At 35.5% G+C, this 24787-nt stretch overlaps 2 protein-coding genes across 2 annotated transcripts; one reads left to right on the top strand and one right to left on the bottom strand.

Moving 5' to 3' along the window:
* Positions 1 to 1753: 1753 nt before the first annotated feature.
* LOC148167292 (insulin-like receptor) lies at positions 1754 to 23243 on the top strand. Its single transcript, XM_088048153.1, has 16 exons — positions 1754 to 2202; positions 15670 to 16014; positions 18051 to 18817; positions 18863 to 19034; positions 19082 to 19195; positions 19244 to 19391; positions 19439 to 19647; positions 19699 to 19882; positions 19933 to 20102; positions 20151 to 20321; positions 20373 to 20562; positions 20609 to 20712; positions 20759 to 21087; positions 21134 to 21352; positions 21400 to 21665; positions 21716 to 23243. Exons 2-16 carry the CDS (start codon positions 15843 to 15845, stop codon positions 22698 to 22700), a joined length of 4200 nt encoding a protein of 1399 aa, XP_087904279.1. The 5' UTR covers positions 1754 to 2202; positions 15670 to 15842; the 3' UTR covers positions 22701 to 23243.
* LOC148167291 (uncharacterized) lies at positions 23187 to 24692 on the bottom strand. The gene is made up of 3 exons (XM_088048154.1): positions 24577 to 24692; positions 23593 to 24533; positions 23187 to 23544 (listed from the first exon to the last, which is right to left on the bottom strand). The coding sequence occupies exons 1-3, from the start codon at positions 24632 to 24634 to the stop codon at positions 23251 to 23253; spliced, it is 1293 nt and encodes a 430-aa protein (XP_087904280.1). The 5' UTR covers positions 24635 to 24692; the 3' UTR covers positions 23187 to 23250.
* Between the last annotated feature and the right edge of the window lie 95 nt (positions 24693 to 24787).

Below are 24787 nucleotides of genomic sequence, written 5' to 3'. Positions count from 1 at the left end.
TTTTTTTTTTCGTGCGACTAAGATTTTATGACAAAATTTCTGTCATTTGTGGAAAGTGGAAACTACGAAAGTTGTTAATTTGGATGAGATTTTTGACTCGTGAGAATATTATTTCATCCTTTGGATCGGAACCTTTAGCGTAGCGTAAAAAGTGGGTATAACTTGCGTCAGAGATTGAGAAACAGAAGGAATATCTTTTAGAATTTTTGGAAAAACATAAAAGGGTTCAATAACTTCGAAAAAAATGTAGCATAAACTTAAATAACGTTTAAATGAAGAAATTGAGGGAGATTTTGATAATTACTTTAGAAGTAAGTTGACCCAGAATGATGGCAGTAAATTACTACAATAAAGATATAATTTTAATGGAAATAATTTACTTCAAACTGCCATTGCCAGATTTTGACAAAAAAAGAAAAATTATCAGCTCGGAATCTAATAAAAATGGTTATTAAACACCAACAGATTGCACGAGAACGTGGTTCAATCTAACAGAATTTGTTAGTTTTTGAAGAAGACTATTTCAGCAATCAGTAGCATCCTGATAACACCGAAACAACAATTTTTTTGAGCAGAATCTTTTAGTTTACCGTGTCTTTTAGTAAATCGAAACATTTTACGGAATTTTCTATCTTTAACAGCATATATAATTTTATACTAAAAATTCAGTACACTAAATTTTGACTAAACGTCGAGGAAACACATTTTCAATTTGCACACTAAATATGGATATTTAGTGCACTAACTCAAATCAGCACGTTTCGAGAATCGCACCCCAGGTCTTTTATTTTTTGATTCATGCGTTAGTCCATTGAATTTAGACTTTTTTTAAATATATATAGTAATACATTCGTTTTTAAATCGAAGTATAAAAGTGGAACCAAATTTGGCAATACCTAATTTAGGTGTGCGTGTTTCGTTTAGATCAGGGATGAATTAAATTTATTTTAAATTAGAATGCTCAGGTCTCAAGTGCGTAATTCACATAAACGCATTTACATATTTTGGTGATAACATAAATTAGCTAAATCAAGTAAATAAATAAATTTGAAAAGCATGAAAATTTAATAGACAGAAAATCTTCTTATTTTATTTTACAGGGATTCAAAAATTGAGTGCCAATTGTACAAATTGAAAACTAGCTTGAATTTCTAATATCGTTCAAATTATACGTTACTTTCTGTTAGGAATGGCAAACGTGTGGCAAAATTAAGTTCAGCTTCTTTTAATGTAGTTATTGCGTCATTTTAAAGTGCCCCTACGGTACGGTACTCCTATGTGAGCTTCACCTGTTTATATAAATGTATTTATGGTAATATACACTGCTTAAATAAAGCTCTGGTCTACAATGTAAATAAAAATCAAAATATACGTCTTGGCTTAAATTAGAGGTTGTCATATAAAACTGTTGAATCAAGCGTTGTTTATACAAATCGTAGATAACCCATATTGGACTAAAAAAAAGTCGGTAGTAAGCAGAAATAGCGTATTCGAGTGTTACACGTCATTTCATTGATATATTGTGTGTTAAAAATCGTTATAGATAACTGAAAAAAAAAACGTTTTTGAAGATTAGATTGGTGGATTTTCCCGCATTTGTTGACAGATCTCTGATTTTTTCAGGATGTTCTTGTTTATAAGTCTCGCTATAAGATGGCGCGTTGTTTAATCGTTGAGTGATTCATATTTTCGTGCTTTTTCTGATCAATCGTTGTGCCGACGATCCTTGTCTGTGCAGTCTACATGCGCAGAGCTTAAAGGCATTGTTGGGTGGAGGTGAAAATACCCGTTCCTATCTTCCTATGTTGCCTATGTATCGCAGTCGCGTGTATGAGCTCTGTTGAATTTAAAAATAAAGTTATTTGGAGAAAAAACACTTGTGTTTGATTGAGGCCTTTGAAACGTGAAGGCTAGTTATGAATGGGATTTGCACATATGGGAGTGAAAAGTTAGGCCATTTGCAACAGAGCGGCAACATTGTACAACGCAATCGCCAAACAAATATTAGTAAAGTTGTATGTAACTCCAGTAAGCATGGTGGATAAAGTGTATACGACGTTGTTTAGTGGATTTGTTGTGCAATAACAAAATCGTTCGTTTTTAATTGTTGAAATAGTGAAATAAAATAAACGTGTATCTGTAGTAGTGTTTTGTGAAGTGTGTTTCTTCTTTCGTCCTCTGAAGATGGTGCGTTTTCTCAAGGTAAATATCCAAAGTTACTTTAATTACCAGTACAATTAAAGCGGTGGGCCCACCTGGCCGGTCTAACTCCTTGGGGTGTTACTGCAAACGTCCACTTGTTTACGCAAAACGTAACACCACCAGCTATACTGTTTGTTTTCGCCAAAATCGTCCTCGCTTTTTAATATTCCACGACGTATTATTCAAATCATGTCAATAAACCGAAATCAAAAATACGTTTTGCAAGATTAGACGTTATTTTCCATCATGCTGATTGCGACACGTTTTTGGGTGAGCATTTTGGAATTTGGCATGACTTTTTCTTTAGGATTCTAGCGTTTTTGCATGAATGATCGTGATTTACGGATGATTGTCGTGTTTATTTTGACATTTTTGTGCGGAAATGATGTTTCTCATGTTTTCTTGGGTGGCGTCTGCAATGTTGTTGCGGGATATTGATTCGGATCGCCGTCATAACATTCGCCTCCCCACTATGGAGTAACGTATAGTACGGTTTGGGGCGTGGCGAAACCACGTGCTTCATTGCACTCATTTATATAAATTTCAGTTTATATATTCTTATACTGATTCAATTCATCATTATTTTAGTCTTTTAATTCGACGCAGCCTTCATTGACACCTAGACAATCCCACACTTCAATGGAAAATCCTGCGTGCTGCGAATCCACGATTACCACATAATCTTTCAATGATCTCTTATCAACGGATCATATACAGCAAACATTTTTAATTTCTATTCATACACTACCGCGATGCTATTTTTACTGATATTCTAACCACTTCCGATTTATATTATTGGTACCCATCCAGCGCACCAAAAACCTTTTAAGACTTCTTTACTTTGATTGGCGCCTCAAATATTCATTGAAACAGTTACACACAAAATTCATTCAAGAAAATCATCAAAGTGCATTACTGACACGTACTATCAAACAATCCAATCAAATTTAATGTTATTGAACAAGATATTTTTATTGGTAACGAAACGAAAATCACCAAAACTACAAAACAAACTTATCGTCACTAAAATCATGCATTGATATATTTTGCAAATGACCGACAGTATGCAGATCCAACTAATTTCAGTTCAAGTATGCAGTTTTATTTTCACTTTTTTGCTAAAATATCGTGCAGATAAATAAACTGAATCGCCCAACTAAAGTTGATTTTTTTGGGAAGAAAAGTTTCATTAAAACAAGTATGGGAATCCTCCATCATTTTCCTTTCATAAAAATGTAAACTATTCCAGACAATATTCAGCGACCTTTCTTTAAATAATGCGTTGTACAGATTCCAATCTCAACAAAGGAATACTTTATAAGTGCTGTTTGTAAAATGATGAAATTTTATGAATGAAACGAGTCAGTGTGGCCACAGGAAACGTAAACATGAATCAATTCTACTAACACACGAAATGAATTTTTTTACATTTTATAAAACAAAACAATATCGATTTCCGGCATTTGCATTAAACGACTTGCAAATTTACATAATTTTTACATACATTACGGAATTTAAAGATGTTTTAAGTCAACGAGAGTTTTATGCATAAGCAAATTAACACCATTGAGTTTTATTACATTATTACGTGCAAATTGTAAATGTAAAAGTAATAAAAGAAACGGCTGAAGAACAATGGATGAAACAAACGATCAAAACGAGAACAAAATAAACGGGAAAAGAGGAAACAAGAGAACCAATTAAGCACATGCTGTGAGAATGTAAAGAACGAAAAGAGGACGAAAGGGCAGCAAGTGGGAGACCACAAGGAGAATACAATTGTGTAAAACAAAATACACTATTTTTAGATGATTGAGATGTGAATATTGAATAATGTAAAAAGGCAACTGATTTTAAGCCAGTTGGATTAGTAAACAAGTAGTATTTGTTTATTTTATCAGTATAAATACAAGTTGAATAAACTGCCACTTAAACATTCAAATTTTGCTACATAAAAATAACGACAGGCAGTTGATGTTGTTGAACTTGCGTTAATATTTCGAAATCTTGTATTTACATTATATTTAACATTATAAAATATGTAATATAGCAAAATCCGTTTCGGTCTCAAAGAAAAACGTTGCATTCCCTTATTAGAAGTTTTCTATTAATAGAAATCAAATTAAACATTAAAGATACAGTAACCTAATAATATTCACTTCGTAGTCATTAAGTTTTTATAGCAGGCGATCAAGTTGGTAATTTGGCTCCATATTTCAAAAGCACGAAAACAGTTTTTTATGCACTTTTAACAACATAAATCGTGATCACGCTAATATGATCTATATTTTCGGTTTACTGGCTAAAGATGTCATTTTTTTAAGGTAGACTAACGGTGTATGCATGTTTCCGCGAGATTCCATCATGTTTTTTTATTTCGTAAAAGTCGGTTCGTTTTATAACTTTTAAATTAAAAATAAGAAAATGTCAATAAAATTCCTTCTAAGTTTGGAGAGATTGCATCTTGCAGTGAGGATACTGTAAAGCTTCTGATTTGAATATTTACATTTCATTCGTTTTAAAACTGCATAGCAAACATTGTTACTCGACTTAATATTCTAATTGGACACAGATGCACGAAAGCAAATAGGAGCAGATGTGATTAGTGATCCCAAGGAAGTGTTTATTGCAAGATAAACACACGCGTGGTTTTTTTTACAATTTGGTTTAACAAAATTAACATTTATCCCTTTATCCATTTATCCCTAACATTCTAGAAGCCTGTAGTTGGAAAAAAAGCGCGTTCAGCGACGCGCACATGCATGTGTAATAATGGGAAATTCACTCGTTGCAGCTCTTAGTGCACTATTTCTCTGAGCTATTTTTGGTAAAACTAAAATTAGCCCGAAAAGCTTTCTCAAGAATGGAAGTCAGGTTTTGTTGCTGAATGTCACTGTTAAAAGTGGGGACTCCAGACGATTTTAAAACTTTAACCCATGAAAAGAATGCATTGTTGTTTCTGACAACAGTTTGTGGTAAAAATAGGCTTGAATAGTGCAATATTATGCAATATTTTTCTTTCACTGACTGCCAAGAGACTTTGTCGAAATCTTCACCACCTATTTACTAACAAAGTAAAATATGCCGGTGAAAACAACATGAGTCTACTATTTATAATGGGACCCCTGAAGTGTAAAAAAGTGCAAAATGGTTTATTTGTAGGTTGCATTTCTGTTTGTTTTTTTATTTAGTTGGCTATAAATATGTAGTGTTTATCTGAATTTAGTTATGTGTTTATTACGTCGGTTGACATTTTGTCTCTGTAGCCTTCATTCGGAACTTTTTCACTTATTGTACCACTTAATTAATTTGATTGATATTTGAATCATTCATTAAAGGAATGTTTAGTATGTTAAGAAATACCAATCAAGTAATTTTCGCTGAACAGCCATGAAGTGGAATGTGTCTGAAAGGGCAATAATGAAAGTTACTGTTTGTTGATGAAAGCAAGATTTTCTTTCTTTTGATTTACATGATAAAGGAGGAAATTAATAGCCCACTTTCATTGCAACTGTCGCTTAAAAAGGTTAATCATCTTTAAATTATCGCTATGGACAATTTATTGATAATTATATAACGCAAAGCTAATTACTGACGCTGTCATTCATAAGTTAACGACTTTATGACAATAAACCTTTCAGTATTGCGTATTTAGCACAATTTTCATTCAATACCTTGGCCCAATAACTATATTAATGATGGAGTGAGCGAGATAAGTCCGTGAAAAGCCCTTCAACATCGTTCCATTTAATGTACTTACAAAGTATGTAATACCATTACAATGAAATTTTGATCGAAAAATACGTTATATCTCAGTGCCTTGACCTAATAAACGTAAATGATAAAAAACGGGTGAGATAATATCCTTTATCACATTCTTGCTAATTTTGTGTAAAATTTGTGCCACAATTTAAAAGATAAAAAATGACAACCAACCTCGAGGCCAATCGTCACCTCCTATTGTACTTTGAAGAAAGTCCGTATCATAGGTGTCTTTTCAAGGCTATAAAAGCATAAAAATCGAATTATATTTGATTTGGAACAGTACACTTAGAAAATCACTTGTCAATGACAAGGAAGAAGAAACAAAGCTCTCAAAACGAACCCTTACGCTCAAATAAAAGCTCTCTGGTATAAACTGGTTAAAAAAACCGTTATTGTAACGGAAATAGCAGCAGGTAAGGGAAAAATAATGTGTGTGATGTGATAACCTTTGTCAAAATTACCTTAAAAGCCTGATAAAAAACTAGTGCGGTTTGAGTGCTATTTTGGATCACTGACTATTTATTATTAACTTTTTTGCGTCAACATTCTTTCAAGATTATTTTTTATTTCATTGAAATGCGTAATCGTGTCGTCATAGGGACGAGACTAGCACTAATATACAAATTGTTGTTATCTGAAGTGCGTAATAATATTACAAAAAAGAATAAAAGTGACCCAATCAGTGACGATTTGTCGTGAGGGTATCTGTGACAATTATGGGTCATGTATTGATTATATTAGATGATGTAATAATGAACAGACGTTACGAGTATGGTCGCTTTTTCGAACTATACATATAATAATAATTGAAAAAAGCTCAGCTATAACGGCGGTTTATATAAGAAAAATGCTTTTATAGAGTTCTTAACAATTCTTTTAGATAATACATAGTTCACAGCCTTGGACTTTACGTTGACATCAAGATCTTTTATTTCATTTTACTGAACTCATTTGCGTTTATCCCATGGATACTCATTTCGATTTTTTTTTTCGTTACAAACCAATTTGGGTGAACACGACACGGTGGTATAAATTATCAGTTTATTTTTCTTGTCAATATTTATTTTCATACGTTTTATTACACTCTATCCATCGAGCTAGTATTGATTTATTTGTCTTTAAACCTGCGATTTTATGGTTGTCATCGAACGGTTACGATTATCGATTATTATGTTTATATTTTGCGTACATAGTGATTATTTACTACATGTTCTTTTTGTTTGTTTTCTTACATTCGTTAATGTCACGTCAAGACAACGTAGGATGTAATAAACAAATTGAACTTTGTAACGGTAACGTCTTCAAATAATTGAATCTCTTATTACTGCTGCAGTGCAGTCTCTCATATTCCAGAATCTATAGAGGTTCATTGAATCAATTGACCCAGAGTCAGAGAGAACTCCAACGCAGTGAAGTCAAGGATTTGTTTTTAATTTGTCGAATCGATGGATTGGTTTGGATTTGGACCAACATGAGATTTTTCGACATTTTGCAGGCAATGACTTCCGGTCGAACATGTGTAACATAATAGGTCATTTGCATTTTCCACTAGGTCGGAATAAATCGTAAATTTTGCATTTTAAGTGGTTTTGTTACACCAAAAGTAGAAATAATTACGATTGACCGTGGTAATGTTTTTCCAATACAAATATATCGGAACAATGCAGTCGTTTTAATTATAAAATTTGCCAGAAAAAGAATCGATAAATCATTTTGCAATTTGATTAATTACGTGGTTCCATACGTTGGAAAAAATTAAAGTGTTCGACTCCTTTCACTTCACTTTGAAACTAACAATAAGACAAATTTCAAGTTTGTTTGTTGCAATATTTTGCGTTGGGTCTTAATATTGCGATTTTAATTATTAACATAAATTCTGCAGTTTCAAAGTGTAATCAAGAATTAGCTCCCAATGAAAAACAAATCAAGAAATCTCTTGTCTGAGTGATACAAAATGGTCCATCACGAATTCTTATTTACTTATTTACAGTTGCGACCTGCTGCGAACGAACTAGTAAGAATAATTATTATTGTTAGTTTGTGGCATTCGAATTGAAGGCTGTTTTCCTATTATCCAGTCTTGTAACTGATGAGTTGTCTATTCTAAAATCTCAAAATTTATCTTGAAGGTGAACTCTAATCGTAGGATTTTTAGTAAAAATATTCAATAATATAATGTGGTTAAAGTCCAGTCACAAAGAATTTTTAGTTTTAGATCAACAACATTACAGGTACATTGAGTGGATTGTTAAATGTTATCGGCTCGATTGTGTGGTGAAAGTGCCGGAAAGTTTATTGTGTTTTTAATACCGCTTATGATTTTATTATTTGTTATGTAACATTTTTACACCAAACCAACTTTTCTGTGTACCTGGTCAGAAATAAATAACTACTTTTCGGTACGTTTAAAACTCGTAAAATTTATAACGCAAATAATCGTTATTAATAGCGGATCAGCTCATATTTGCGCAACAAAACTGATTTAATTCAACATTGTGAGCATCAGGATATAGAAAGGATATATGCTATTACGTGTACACGTGGAATCACTTGTTGGAGCCGGCATTTTATTAATAGATCCACAATTCAATTAATAATGCAGAATATAATGATGATCAAGCTCGTGCATGCTATTTAAACCCTCTTCTAGGGAAGGATATTCACAACCTGGGGGCATCGATTGCCCCCACAAAAATATGCCACTGGTTTGAGTCCATCAAAATATTAAATCTAATTTAATAGCGCCTCAATTGTAATTACAAAAAAAATGTCCTGCTTGACAGTCGGTCATTGTATATGTGAACTTTATGCGGAAAGAGAAAACAAGCAACTTATAAATTTTAATTTGTTGTTGTAAAACGAAATGTGATGTTCTGTTTTATAATAAATCACTGTGGAGATTTATGTTTTGTCGCACGTTTTCCGTGCGGTATTTCCTACCAATTCTGTCGCTGCTTTTCCCAAGTCATTTGCATGTATATATACAGGGTGTTGGGGGTTTGGATGTCAAATTGAAAGGGTTGATAAATTTTTGAGCAGTTATAAAATGATCCACATGACTGATTTTGGGTTATTTTGACTAGACTTTTGATGACCTGCTAGAATACGCCAAGTGGCAACGACATGTACATATGTTTGCACATTATTTCTAGAGATAAGCAAACATACGAATGTGTAAAAAATGACTCGCAACCGCATGGCTAGGAAACGTGGAGAATTGGATAATTGGAGGAGTACAAGGAAATTGTTTGGGAATTTTGGCTAGAATGAGCCATTTCGAATTATAAAGCGGAAGTACTTGAATTTTATTGTGATGGCTTTTATTTAGTTGCGGTTCTAATTTGTTGAACATGCAAACGAGTATATTGTTTTGTCAACAATGAAATAATTTCAGTGTTTATCTTATAATTTTCGGTAAATTAAATACGTACAATGTAATTGACAATAGAGACTAATTATTTCGTGAAAACATTAATTAAAATTACAACCATTTGTTCGCAGAGCTTTAAATACCTTCATGGATGCGCGTTAAGTGGCTAAAATTAGTACACTTTAAACATGCGAAAAGAATAGAATGTCGCGAAATATACTTTTAGGGCTATTTATAGATGTCGATTTTTTATTGTGGAATTGGGTTTTTACGAGACAGTATTAATTATCACCCACATGTTTGAGGTTTGTTTTTTTTAATTGACGTTTTAGTGCGAGCTCAGGGTAAAAATCCGCACGTAAATATTTATGACCATGGTCCTTACATCAATAATTTGAATCATTGTGGCGATGCGAGCCAAAAGTTTCAAATTTATAACTTGGCGACTGAAAGTAAATCAAAATCAAACAAAGCAAGTCATTGAAGGGAAATCTATGACAATCCACTTCGATACACAATGACTATTTTTAGAAGTTTTTTTGGAAAAACGACTCACTGTTGTCAAATTGTAAATAATTTCATGAATGAACCGAGGAATGGCGTTTTAAAAATAGCTCATCTCATTTCATACTATTTATACGGGATCTTAATTGAACGGAAAATTTTTGCGTATTGGTTGGCACTGAAAGGCGACATGGATCTCCATACTTTTACGTAATTTTTTCGAGAAAAATTCTATATAAAGCTTGCAATTGTTCAATCCGGAGACAGTGATCCGTACCTGACATGAATACGAGGAATTTCTTTTGCGCAGTAAAAGGAAAACTCTTTGTAAACAATTTGAAATCGGTCTTAAATTACAGTAAGTTAAATTAACATGTCTGTTGACGTCACATTTTTAATTGTGTACATAAGGTCGAACAAATTTAAGGCCCTTGGTGCCCGCCTGAGATTTTCCAAACAAAATCTACTTAACATCATGTTAAAGTGACCTGCGACAGTTTTTTCGCCAATAAAATGTCAATTTCAATTAAATTATTGTGTAAACCGACCCTTCGTCTCTAAGTGACAAAAATTTTATTGGTGCCTAACGACTTTGATTATCGTGTTATAAATACCCGCTTCTGTTCCGTATTTCAGTTTTTGGGAATCATTTCAGTTTCTTTGCTACCGTGACAATGAGAGAGCCAACAATCATTTGTTATTTCCACATGCCAAAAATCTTACCATTATGGCAGAACTTTAATTAAAATATGAACTTAACAAATAGTCAACAAACATTGTAGCATTTTCCTGCTGTACAGCTGTTGCGAGATGTTTTAAATTTAGCATCACAATCAAGAAAAAGAGTAATTTGATCTTATACGAATGTTGTGTTTATTTATGAAGACCAGGTAATAGGAATTAAAATAAATAAAACCGCCAAGTACGGTTACCTTGGCATTGTGAGATAAGAAAATAACTTTGTTTGTTGTTAATGTGTAGTAAATGTCAGCAATTATGTTATTTTTTTGACTTCTGATTTTAAGTAGCAATTGCGAATTAGATTTAAAAAATACTTGTTTGAGAACGACATGTTTGTTTACTTAACGGCTATTTGAGAATGTGAAAAATGGTGGTCCTTGTTTCAATTTTATCGTAGAATGAACCAAAGCTTAAAGCTTAGAAAATATTAGTGAGCAGCGTAGGACTTAAATTGAGATTTATTTAGAAAACGCGATGTAACACGTGTAATTTTATTTGTGGTAATCTTCAATAAATGTTCTTATCTTGTAATGTTTACTACGTGCGCTCTATCAGCAATTTTTTTTTATCAACTAATGAATGGATGTGTCGTAATTTATGGTCACAACGTTTTAAAATGTGGTTGTACTTTTTGTGACAACACCTTCTGTTTCTATATTTATTTTTCGAGGAAGTGTATAGTGTATTATTCATGTGACGAAAATACATCAAGGAAATCTAATACCACAGAGTCTTCTCTTTTAATGAAAATTCAGTGATCGTTTTTCTGTTCATATCGAGACAAGGGTGGGCGAAATTTGTGTAGGCATGGATTCTACTAATGAGAGATTTCGTTGTTATGACAGATTTTGCTTCGTTTTGATTTTTTGTTCTGTGATGATTTTCAACGTGTCTGGTACAAGACACAATTTGCATACACAATAACCATTTGACGAAGCTATTAACCCTTTGACCCGCTCCACAAAAATTATTAAATTGTTTTTCATTAAACGGAGCAACCATTAGGGCGTTAATTTACATTTAATGTCCTCACTGTCAAAGGTGACACTTTGATTTATTTTATTTGTCACAGGAAAACTGTGTTAAATTATAGACCGTGTTAGCGAAATGTACAGCAGGTATTATACTGGCCGCGTTGTTTATTTTGTGCGTTAAAAAATAGTTATTGGTATTGAGTGGTCGATTTTTCAGGACAACTGTCCACCCTCTTCGCACAAATTGTTCAAACAGCAATAATGTCAAATACGCAGTATTTGTTAACTAGCATCTGATTCGTTGCCAATATTGAAACTCGGTGGTAGGGAGATTGTCATGTCATGGCAACCCTCAGTAGTTTATGTACAGACATGGCGCGAAAATGGATTATGTTGCTTTGTGTCGCTACCCTTGTGAAGTAGACCATGTTCAAGGTAAGATTTAGTTTTAATTATTTTCGGCGCATAATTTGTTTATCGCTCCGTTGCATTCAGGTCGAACGAAATATCATTATTTCGGAATGTTGCCTGGAATCAAAACAAAAAGATTAAGTAGCCACAGGTGAAAAATATAAACATCAATTTTGTAACTTTTCAGCAAACACTGTCGTAATTCACGGGTTTTCAAGGATTTTCGCCCGTGTGCTTGTGTATTAATCAATATTGACACGTTTTGATTTTTATATTTCTAGCTTGTTTGTGACCAAACTGAATCTAGTAATTTTCTAAAAACAACCTTTCATATTAATTAGTTGCGTTAGAAGTTGCTACAAATAGGCCGTAAATACGAGAGGATAATTAAATGACATTGTATACTTGTTAGTATAATATTGTAATCATACTACTTAGAACTCAAAATCTCATTCAAACGATCCACGTTTTTCGACCAACTTTGTTTCATCATTAGTTTCGTCACTCTGCACATTTTATTCTTAGTTGTTTACCATTTAATTGTTTATTTTTAACAAAATCAGGCTCATGTTGTCAAAATGTGGCAAAATGTGAATTACAGCGTCTTCTTCTTATTACATCAATAAAGTTGTAACCAAATAAAAGTGACGTACATAACTAAAAATTTCGTATTTTTTACCATTAATATTCAGTTGAAAGTTGACAGTTCGAACGTAATTTTTTGTTCAGACACGAAATATTTACGTCTGAAAACGTTATAAAACTAAGAAAATAGCTAAAAATAATTGGGAAACAATCGAACTAAAAATAATTGATGTGAATGATCGGATAAGTTCTCTCAGCATCCCGGGTTAAAAAACGGTTATCCTGTCACGTTCTGAAGACTAGTGAGTAAACCCTACTTACTACTGTGTAAAACAGCTATGAAAGTACACTTTATTTTTGTCCAAATTTTGAAGGTTGATAAATATTGGAAGTATCTAAACAAGGTTATAAATTATAAAAACAACAAAGATATGATACGGTTTTACTTGTTCCCGCGTTCATTTTTTGAAAGGTGGTAAAACATAGCAGAATTCTTCTTTCTGTTCGTTGTGCTTGTGAAGATTGTGTGTATTTTAGCTCGTTCAATCTCGCCACCGCAAGGTTTGTAGTTACTACAATAAATTGGGTTTTTATTGAAATTCTTAGGACATAATTCTTGTTAATCATTGGTTTATTGGCTTCAACACTGGCAAAATCGGACCATTTTATCTTGTTTTTGTTACGTTTGACTGAACTTGAGTAATAAATAATCAATTTCATCGCATTTAAAGCAACAAATGTATAACACAATCAGTGGTTCAGATTGAAATTTGCATGAAAAAGTTGCACATTGGTGAGACAAACAAGATAAATAACGTTGTTTTTACGTTGAGTTATTATTGGGGATTTGCATAATATCCGTTTTCTGAAACCGGCCTAGTGTAGTCTAATTTTTATTGTAAATATTTCCGCTGATAGAGAAACTCGGTTCTATTTTCTGTTAGAATTGGAGCTTTTGGTCTTGATTTATTAAAAAGTTGCGTTATTGCTTGCTACACCTCTATGCTTGTTATAACGTATTTATTTTCTCATTGTATGCCATAAAAGCGCCAATATCTAAAACTTGTTTGGCAGCTTAGGACGACGAAGGATAAAAAGGCGAGCTGGGAGTTTCGGTTTCGCAGGTTATGACATCAGATGCAGACGTTATTTTTTTATATTCTGCACCAATTAATACCACCTTGCATTGCAAGAAGCGAGCTTTACAACTACTCACTGTCATTTTTGAAGAATAATTATAATTAACCACCGTAACACTCAAAATGACATGTTTTATGCTTTCAGGTGTAATTTAGTACGCTTTTAGCTTGAATTTTAAATTGGAAGCAACACTTTTATTCTATTAAATACCTATTTAATGTACGAATGATTGAAATTAATGTTGCACGTTTTATTGAAAAACATTCAAAGTTCCTAGCATAAAACGAGAAAAATATTTTCTTGTTTTTACTGTCTCGACGTTAATGTTTGAAATTACGTTTCAATGACATTTAAATAAAATAAGACTCCAAATTTTCCACTGTAATATTAGCTCATAGGGGCTAAACATTTTTCCCTGAGAAATGGAAGAAAAATTTTATCCTTGTACTTGAAAAGCCGGAAACCTTGTTTACACAGGTGTAGAGTGCTCTCAAAGTCTTACATTGTAAATATCTATAAGATAACAGCTTAAAAATCAAAGTGGTTTAAAATGAAACTAGAGTGGATAATCGCACCGATTTTTTAGATACAATTAGAAAAATCTGAAGAATGGAAAGCACCAAAAAGTAAAGAATTGAAAAACTGTAACACAAATAACGTTTATGAGCCAGAGAATCCAGAGAATTTATGTCATCCTTGCAATCTAGAGAAACTCAAGAATTACAAGGATATAAAACAACGTACATAAAACACGATTGTACGACATAATTTTCAAAATCCAATGCTTTGAAAACGTAGAAAAAATAAAGTCGAATGAAATTCATTGACTCGGCGGGACGCGACGTTGTAATGAAAACTGATCTATTATTTAGGCTAGCGACACAGAACTGCCATGTTAGCGGACTGAAAGACTTGGAAAAGTTATCAGAAACGGAGGTAAAAATTTCGAGATTACCTGCAAAATAAAATGATTGATTTATTTTCATCGAGACCATGAGGTCGATCGTTTAAATTTGCATGGTAACACGGCAAGCGGTTTTTACTGTCTGAAGATTCAGGTTTTCGGACCGGCGCCGGCGACGTCGTGGAACCCCAGGGACTCCAGCGGTCTTCAAAGTCCGATGATTGTTGTTTCGGAACGAGCGCTTAACGGCTTCTGAAAATTGTTTGGTCAATTTTTTAAGAGTGTTTTATGATGCGGAGATTTATTTAGTTTAATTTGACTGTCGATTTTATTTATACTGTTTAGTTGTGTAAACAAAGTTTGACATTTATAAAATACGCGAGGTGAGTGTACTGATAATGGAAATTTTATATCTTCTGTAATATAGCGAATAGGATAATTTTTGTAGTAACGATAATTATTTTAAACTGAAACGACTTAGAGAGGAATTACCTCTGGCGAGCATTGAACAAAATACTTATTGCAAAACAAGTAGCGCTATAGTTTAGTTAATTTGGTTGTGTTGACGTATATAGTGTAAAATCGGTGCGTAATAAAAATGGTGAAAAGGACGTTTTTTGCGTTACGTGTTGATTGGAATAGTTTTAGTTGTTGTTTAATGATAGTTGTAAAAATAAAAAATGTCGGTAGCATGTGATGACGTTATTTAATAATGCCATAATTATAATAAAATAAAACGATTATCAGCTCGTTGCGATCGGCGCAAAGAACAGTTGACGTGTAAATAGGAAAGGTTCATTGTCCGGCTAGGATCTCCAGTATAAAATCACTTAAAGTCCGCTTCAATTAAATAATGACAAATTCGCCGATTCAGGTTAGGTGTTAAAATCGGCGTGACGTTGGGCCTGGTGAGGCCCCGGTCGCCGATATTGTTAACCTAGCGTACCATTTCCACTCATGAAACTTTATGAATGAAGATTTTTTACGGGCGGATTCCAATTTCCGTTGAAAATAGTTGCGCGTGTGGTGTTGAATTGTGTAACGTCGTTCTAAAAGTTCCGTTTTTGTTTCAGGTTTAAGAAAACGGTGTGGCCATCAACAGTTGATTTTTGGACATCCAGGCTGAAGTGAATAACATGTTTACATTGATCAGGCATTGCGTCATAAGTTTACAGAAATTCTGTACGACGCGACTTAACGAACCTTGCTCGGGCCTCAGCAGACCCATGTCTATGTATTGCCACTGATGGCCGCGACCGGCACTGCCTCCACGGCCCAACAGCGCCGCTCCTTCAGCTGGCTCGGCCCAGGGCCGGTGCTCCACGCGGCTGCTCTTGTGATTCTCTTCGGCGCAGCTTTTGCTAGCGCAAACCAACTGCAACCTAATTCTGACCTCGCACATCAGAATGGCGGTGAAAGTGAGTAGGACTTCGTAGGCCAACACGGAAATAACACAGAACTATTCTCATGTTGATTTTCATTTAGAGGGCTATTCTCATTGTGACTAAATCACAATGCTCTTACTTCTGGTTAATGACTCCTAATGACTAATATTATTGTTTACTTAGTGACTACACATTTTGTTTCTTTACGTTCATGGGTTTCTGCACTTTATTACAAACAAAAATCGTCATTTTATTACCAACATCCTGCCAAATACAAACCAAATTCACACTCATTTTGGAATTTAGATAATCGTTAACTTTACGCTTTTATAATCCACAAGCCGAAAAGATAAGCAACTCTTACATTTCACTACATTGTAATCAATTTTAGCAAACAAAGTCTCGACCCTGAACCTATTAAGAAAATAATGTAAATAATTATTATATAAAGATATTGGAAAAAGAATACCGAATGCTTCTGCATATCAGGTCATAATTATTATCCACCTTCACATTCTGGAATCATCCAATTGAAAGCTCGACATCCACCTGTCGTACATTCTGATCATGACCACATCTGCTAAATATGCCTCACATGTCTTTCGATCAATCACTAATACAGAAATTAATCCACTGAAATCCATGACCCATTCATGATTGTCTGAAATTGTTCTACCTTTCCACGAACCGAATAATAAAACACGTTTCATTTGATTTCATATTTTATATATATATCCTCGATCCACACGATCATTGTATGCAGTTCTTCAGTGTGTAGAATTTCTAAAGGCACGCACTGCAAGACTTTTTGGGAAACGAGAATATGTGGCCGCGTACGATCCGTTTAAATCCACTCTAGAACTTGTATGTGGTTCTTGTTGTATGCTTTCGATTCCTAAAGAGATATTTGAATGCAATCATCATCGAGTCTAGTAGAGCTCTCCTATACAAAACCGAAGCAGTTCTGGAAAAGGTCACAATCTATGCGCTGTCATTAACTTCTCGGGATTCCTTAGGATCTTTAAATGCGATTCTTTGCTGTCTTACACCCCATTAATTGTTCAGATTCCCCAGATTTATTAAATTCTCTAAATGCTTCAGAATCTGTTACGATTTTTCGGCCATGAAACTTGTACGATGCCTTTGGATCCATTACGCCCTTAGGTCACTCAGATTCTTAGGATACCTTTGTTTGGATGTTTTGGATCAGTTTTTTACTTTTTTTATTTATATTCTTGTAATTCTGGGTAATATCATTGTGATGTATGCAGAGTGCTAGCGGCGTTGAAACGACGTACGCAGTGGCGCGATTGGGCGCAAGAAATTCGGCATTTCCTGGATGAGTCTGTACGCTTCCACTTTTCAAGATCGATCACTTGCATAGGTACTCAACCACTGATGTTGTCCTTCGGATGGCCAGTAACCCCGTTGGGCTGCACAAACCCAGCGTCTCGCAAATTCCGAACGTTAAACTGCATTCCGGACGGTCGCATTCTTGTAGGCTTCTTTAATCTCACGACCTTCTCAGTCGAAAACTAGTGTTCGTGCTACCCTTAATTATTTCCAAGCCGTCTCTTGACCTCCCTCTTGCCTGGGTCAGGTACGACCGAGATCGAGAATTTTGTCGTTGGACCAGTAGTAATTCGGAAATACGCGTTTCGAAGCAATGATGCATTCCAGTGATACCAAGAATCTTCAATGAAGAAGCGACGTTCTTTAAATGAGGAACAACGGAATCTGATTCGTTTGTTGTAAACTCGTTATCTGATCGAATTTTGAATCAAATAAATCTAACCGCAATATTTGTGTAGCTAATGGTGTTCTATGCTCATTTGTAGTATCAGATTATAGTCATTTAATTTTTAATAATCTGATCCGACTAATAAATCATCTGAAAATATTTATTCATATAATCTCTTTTTTTCTGTACACAACAAGCGTTGAGATAAAAATTATAATTAATGGTATTTATCATCTATAAATAGATGAATTTTTTTGTCGTTTATATTTAACTAAATTGTAAAGTACGTATATTGATTTGTTTTTTCTTTTGAATTGAAATGTTTCAGTTTGCGAAAGCGTGGACATCCGGAATACATTGGACACGTTTAATCGCCTGAAAGGTTGCCACGTGGTGGAGGGTTTTGTACAGATTTTACTGTTTGATAATGTAGATGAGCAAGAACTATCCCGCTTAAGTTTTCCAAACCTAACTGAAATAACAGACTATTTATTATTATACAGAGTGAATGGACTGAGAAGTATTGGGACTTTGTTCCCAAACTTGAGCGTAATTCGAGGACGAAACACTTTTTATACATATTCTTTCGTTGTTTTCGAAATGTCCACGTTACAAGAAATTGGTTTATATTCTTTGACTAACATAACCCATGGATTTATACGAATCGACAAAAATCCTTCATTATGTTTCGTTAATTCGATCGATTGGGACTTGATCGCCCATGAGAAAGGAGGAGAACATTTTATAAAAAGCTTAAAACCAGCGAATGAGTGTCCCATTTGTCCCGGGGATGAAAAAGAAGACGAGTTCAGCAACAGTGTTTCCTATACGTCTTGCCCAAAAGCACATCTAAGATCAAACAGCGAGAGTTTCGAAAGAGATGCTCGCTTATGCTGGAACAGACAACATTGCCAGAGAATTTGCCCGAAAAAATGTGAACATGCGTGTAATGCCAAAGGAGTGTGCTGTCATGAAAGTTGCTTAGGTGGATGCAGCTTGGATGACCCCAAACTTTGCACTGTGTGTAAGAACCTCAGCATGGGATTTGGAGCCAATAAGCAATGCATGTCGAGTTGTCCACCATTTCAGTATAAGGTTTGTATCTCTATTTTTATTACAACCAACTAATTTTGTTTACAGTATTTAGAAAGACGCTGTATACTAAGGAACGAATGTAAAGAGATGCCGAAACCGCTTAATTTCCAGTCGCAGAACGGTTCGGACAAACCGTACAGGATTTTCAACGACTCCTGTCTATTGGAGTGTCCAGCGAACTACACGAACGATGGCACTTATTGCATCCCATGTAACGGTAAGAAGCAAAAGAATTCCTTTGCTTGGTTCTAAATCATTTTTCAGGAACTTGCATCAAGAATTGTTCAGGAGTCAATGTTGACAGCGTAGCGCTAGCAAAACAACTAAAAGGCTGCACTCACATAACCAGTTCTCTTGAAATTCAGATCCGCGGAGGAAGTAGGTAAAAAAATATTCTTTTTCTCTTTATTTTTATCTCGTTTCCAGGAAACGTCGTCAACGAGCTCGAAGAAAGCTTGGGAATGATCGAGGAAATCGATGGATACCTGAAAGTAGTGAGGTCTTTCCCTTTGGTGTCGCTGAACTTCTTAAAGAACCTTAAAGTAATCCACGGTAACCAGCTAGAGAGCCAAAAGTAAATCTTACAAGTTTTTTATTCAAATACTGACTCTATGTTTCTAGGTACGTTTTCGTCGTTCTTGACAACCAGAACCTCCAAGAACTGTGGGATTGGGAAAAGAAGGATCTTAGGATCACCAACGGCCGTTTGTTCTTTCATTTTAACCCAAAACTGTGCTTAAAAGAGATTAGAAAACTGGAAAAGAAAACGAACATGACCAACGTCACGGAAATAGAAGTGGCCCCGAATTCGAACGGTGACAAGATCGCATGTATGTTGGCTACTATTAATTGTGTATTTCTCTAACTAAGCCAATTCTTAGGTGATTTAAGAGAGTTAAAATTAGAAGGACCTAAGGTTATACGTAGTAAAGGAGTTGTCTTGGAGTGGGACCAATTTAAGATGGATGATACTCGAAAATTACTCGGTTACATCGTTTTTTATATAGAAGCACCAACGCGGAACGTTACTTTGTACGATGGACGAGACGCTTGTGGAGGCGATGGGTATGTAAGTACGATCGCTAAAAGTACTGTAATTTGAGATTTTGTTGTAGCTGGAGAGTGGATGATGTTACTGTATCGGAAAACGATACAAAAGTGACACATCCTTTAATGCGACTAAAGCCATACACTCAGTATGCGTTTTATGTAAAGACCTACACCATCGCTACTGAACGGAGAGGTGCCCAGAGCAACATTTCTTACTTCACTACTCTTCCTGATAGTAAGTTGTCATGATTATATACGACATACAACTGACGACTTTTTGTAGCTCCAACTCCGCCGATTTCTCTACAAGTCACGCGGAATTCTAGCAACTCTTTTCTGATAATGTGGAAGCCGCCAAGAAACCCCAATGGAAATCTCACCCATTACATTGTCAGCGGAAAGATTTACAACACTAATGATAATTCCATTGATTTGGATCATTCTTGCAAACAGCGTAAGTGTTTCTTGTTCTTCGTTGATTTTTTTTACAGTTTGATGATTACAGCGTCGGGTCGCCAGAAACATTCAATGTCTAGTGCCACATCCCCACCAACAGCACCATCACTTGCCAGTAATGAAACTTGCCAGTGTCTTGATCCCAAATCGTCAACTTCTAGTAGCATCAACGAGTATGTCGAGACATCTCGAATTTATTTTGAAGATGCTCTTCACAATGCGGTTTACATCAAGAAGACGTAAGTAAACTCGTTGCTTTTACTCAAAGTGATGGTTTTCTTCTAGCGACACCTCCGGGTCTCGGAAAAAACGTGAGACGCTTTCCTTTCCCACAGAGGATCAAACTCAAAAAACGAATAGTTATGACATACGTAATGAGACGGATCCAAGTAAGTTGTCTACGTTTTTGTGGTGGTATTTACGTTTTCGTTGCAGAGAGCGGTCGTTGGATTTCTTTTAGCTTTAAAGTTGAGGGAAGAACGGACAAGTACGTCGGAAATCTCCAACATTTTGCTGCTTACCAAATCAGTGTGCGGGCGTGTAGGGAAAAAAGCAGCAGTAAGGAAGACAAAACGGAGCCTTGCAGTAATACGAGTTTGAACACGTACAAGACGCTGAAGAAGCACGATGCTGATGATATCAAGCAGGTTCAAGTTACTAATCAGAGTTTGGATATGGTGTCAATTACGTGGGAAGTGCCTAAAGATCCGAATGGAATAATACTCTGCTATACTATTGAGTACAAAAAATTGGATAACGAAAATGTAAGTGGCGCTTTATTTAACTCATAGTTTGAGTTTGTTTTTCTAGGCCAAAGCTAATGAAGAGTACGTGAGTCATACCCGATTTTTGAACCAAAGTAGGATCTACACGTTGAAATCTCTTTTACCTGGTAACTACAGTTTGAGAGTTCTTGCCACGTCGTCGGCCGACGATGGCGCTTATTCTCCTTATGCGTACTTCTACATCGAAGAACAATCTTCTTACACACCGGTAGCGATAACGTTTTCTCTTTTGATTCCTCTAATTGTGAGTAATGTGCCATAGTCTCGATCAGTTATAAAGGTAGTTTATAGGTTGCTTTATGCGGTGGATTGTGGTGGTATAGGAGAAAAAAAGCAGACAGGGAAAGCATGAGACTAATTCCTTCAGTAAACCCAGAATATGTCCCGAGCGTTTACGTTCCAGACGAATGGGAAGTTCCGCGGAAGAAAATTGAGTTAAATAGAGAATTAGGTCAAGGAAGTTTTGGCATGGTGTATGAAGGTCTTGCCCGCGATGTTCGAGGCAAAGCACAGATTAAATGTGCAGTGAAAACCGTCAATGAACATGCCACGAATAGGTACGTAATGACCGAATTTCCAACCAAGTGTTACTATGGTTACTTTTCAGAGAACGCCTGGAGTTTTTAAATGAGGCATCTGTAATGAAAGCTTTTGACACGGCTCATGTAGTTAGATTATTAGGAGTAGTATCTCAGGGTCAGCCAACTCTTGTAATAATGGAGTTGATGGCGAACGGCGATTTGAAGACATATCTGCGTTCACACCGTCCAGATGCAGAAATCTTCGATCCCGCAGCTGCACGACATCCTCCAACTCTAAAGCAAATCTTACAAATGGCGATCGAAATAGCAGACGGAATGGCTTATTTATCAGCAAACAAGTTTGTTCATCGTGACTTGGCAGCTAGGAACTGTATGGTAGCCGAAGATTTAACAGTAAAAATCGGTGATTTCGGTATGACGCGCGATATTTACGAAACGGACTATTATAGAAAAGGGACTAAAGGGCTTCTTCCGGTGCGGTGGATGGCACCGGAAAGCCTAAAAGACGGTGTGTTTACCATTAATAGTGATGTTTGGAGTTACGGAGTGGTGTTGTGGGAGATGGCAACGCTTGCATCTCAGCCTTACCAAGGGCTATCAAACGATCAAGTTTTGCGGTATGTGATTGACGGGGGTGTGATGGAGCGGCCGGAAAATTGTCCTGATAAACTATACACATTAATGAGATACTGTTGGCAACATAAACCATCAGCACGTCCTTCATTCTTAAAGTTATGCTCATTGTTATTAGAAGATGCCAGCACGAGTTTTGCTCAGGTGTCATTTTATCATAGCGCAGCGGGAATTGAAGCTCGATCAACGCGTCCAAATCCATCTCCTTCACAGGACGATCCTAGTACTCCTCTTCGGATCGCTGATGATCATGATGTCAATTTTTCCCTCAATTCCGATGACTCTAATGATGAGTTTGAGAATGAGGCTGAAACAGATATGCGATATGCCAGTTATCCAACCGAGAACAAAGAAACCACTGCGAATGGTTATGTAAGCGGATGTCCTACCAACGGTGCAGCGACGACTCAGTGCTAGCTACATATCACATCTCAATTGAAAAAGTATTTCCTAAAAAGATCTGATTATTGCAGCAAGAGACATAAGTAACATGACTGTTTTTGTAAAGTAGTTATAAGTTTAAATTACCAAAGATATTTTCTTCAGTTGCTGAAAGGCCTACTTTTTACAGAAAAACAGTGTTCATTAGCAAATCATTAACTAAGTGAGGCGTATTCAGTGAGTCTGAGACCATAAAGACTAGTCTACTGATTTCCATTCTATGGGGTACTCTAAGATTCTTGTCTACTCAATATTTCGTGTATGTAAAGAGATGGAACTAATTGCCTTATTAGTTAAAGTAATTATATAATGTGTAGCATCCCATAAAGACATTCTTTGGACAAATGCCAATCGATACATTACAGCCTGACTATGAGTTCCTGTTATCTTATTGATGATTGGTAGTCACAACTACTTTATTGTACCTATTTATATTTTAGTTAAATTTTGTACTCTGTAAAATAATGTACATTATTTCTTTATTATTTTATATAAAAGAAAATAAACTTATAATCTGAACTACATTCTATAAAAATTCCAACTGATTAGAATTATCAATTTTATCAATATTATCCTTTATGAGTTGTTCAACATTAACTTTATCCAACTCTTGTTGGATCCTTCGTTTTACAGGTGTCTCCAGTGCATCCATTATTTGGTACCTAAGTATATTTGGAAGAACATTAACCGCAAATTCAATGAGATAATCCACAGTCCCAGCTCCATCAAATCTCACTTGAATGTTCCCCAATTCCAATTGTATATCCTCCAATTTTGGAGGATTTCTAGTATCCATGGTCTGACTGACCGCCACTTGGACCTACAAACACACCTTCAATGATCATAACAACCCTTTTAACCAACTAACTCTTAAATAGTCGACACTAAAAGACACAGTCCCCGCTCGAGATAAAAATCCAGCAACAAGAGAGACTTCCCAATGACTTGTTCCTTCCATTTTCTGAGTTCCTACTTCGAGAAGAGCATGAACTGTGTTGTTTTTCACTTCGAAAATTATATCGCCGACTCTGTGGATGGACGACAGGCCGTATAACCACGTATGCCTCATATAAACATCGAAAACTCCAACGCTGTTGTTGTAGTCGTTGACCTTGTACGGATCATATTTCGCGTCTCTGATTTTATGACGGACGTCGACAATAAGTTGGTCAAAGGGTGAAATCGAATTTGGGAACCTTTGTGGTAACTTCCTCACTTGTTTGTTAACATCTGTCCTCAAGTTAGTATTGACTTCGCGCAGAATAAAGGGTTTAATTGAATCAAAGATGAAGTTACCAACTGAGTTAATAATTCCTTGAAACATGCTGGCGAAAAATCCAAGTCCTTTGAAGTCCATCGCGATTCCCTTGAAAGTAATGTCCATATTCATGTCTTGCGCTTCCAATTGTCCATTTCTTTCAATTTCTAACTTCGCTATCGCTTTAGCGTATACATCTGTAAGTTTCACAGTAAACGGACCATGGGCTGACGAAAAGAAAGTTTTAAGGGTGTAATTTCCATAAACGTTCAGAGTTTGAATTGTTAACGCTGTCTCAACTTTCATTTTAGTGATATCAGCCTTGACGTGGTCTAGCCGGAACTTTGATAATCCATAAACTTGTACGTTTTTGAAATGCATTTTTCCCACCGAGAAAGAATGGTTAAATCCTGGAATCGAGAGAGGATCAGGCACAGGTGCCCCGGGAATTCCCACAGGATCATCTTGCTTGTAATGCTCGAGCAATGCTAGAATATGATCACTGATTTTTTTCTCTCCTTTTGCGATTAGGTTTTGTTCCGCTGTGGGGCCTAAAAGGAGATTTTTTACGGGTTTAAACAAAAGTTTTCCTACCTTTCCCACGGCAGGAAGCAATCAAAAGAGATAAGAAAAGCACACTTAAACTACGCATGTTGCAGGCACCGAATAAGTAGCTTAATTAAGTACTGCGGTAAGACTGAGTTGAAAAGGATGTCTCCCAATATCTCCTGGTCAAGGGTCATCAACTTATCGCTTAATGACGTCTTGTTAAGATTCAAACGACTAAACATTTCTTGGGATTGTT

This window comes from Gnatocerus cornutus, chromosome 10 (genome assembly GCF_029298725.1).
Source record: "Gnatocerus cornutus isolate USDA-ARS CGAHR chromosome 10, icGnaCorn1.1, whole genome shotgun sequence".
NCBI classification, from domain to species: domain Eukaryota; kingdom Metazoa; phylum Arthropoda; class Insecta; order Coleoptera; family Tenebrionidae; genus Gnatocerus; species Gnatocerus cornutus.
This window is presented reverse-complemented; position numbering and strand designations above follow the sequence as displayed.

Bases quoted from the DNA above. Each gene is read 5' to 3' on its own strand.
- LOC148167292 (XM_088048153.1), top strand. From the start codon at position 15,843: ATGGCCGCGACCGGCACTGCCTCCACGGCCCAACAGCGCCGCTCCTTC. The intron at 19,648-19,698 runs GTATGTTGGCTA...GCCAATTCTTAG, and splicing joins GAACGGTGACAAGATCGCAT to GTGATTTAAGAGAGTTAAAA. The intron at 20,103-20,150 runs GTAAGTTGTCAT...GACTTTTTGTAG, and splicing joins CTTCACTACTCTTCCTGATA to CTCCAACTCCGCCGATTTCT.
- LOC148167291 (XM_088048154.1), bottom strand. From the start codon at position 24,634: ATGCGTAGTTTAAGTGTGCTTTTCTTATCTCTTTTGATTGCTTCCTGC. The intron at 24,534-24,576 runs GTAGGAAAACTT...ATCTCCTTTTAG, and splicing joins TGCTTCCTGCCGTGGGAAAG to GCCCCACAGCGGAACAAAAC. The intron at 23,545-23,592 runs GTTAGTTGGTTA...GTGTGTTTGTAG, and splicing joins TTAGTGTCGACTATTTAAGA to GTCCAAGTGGCGGTCAGTCA.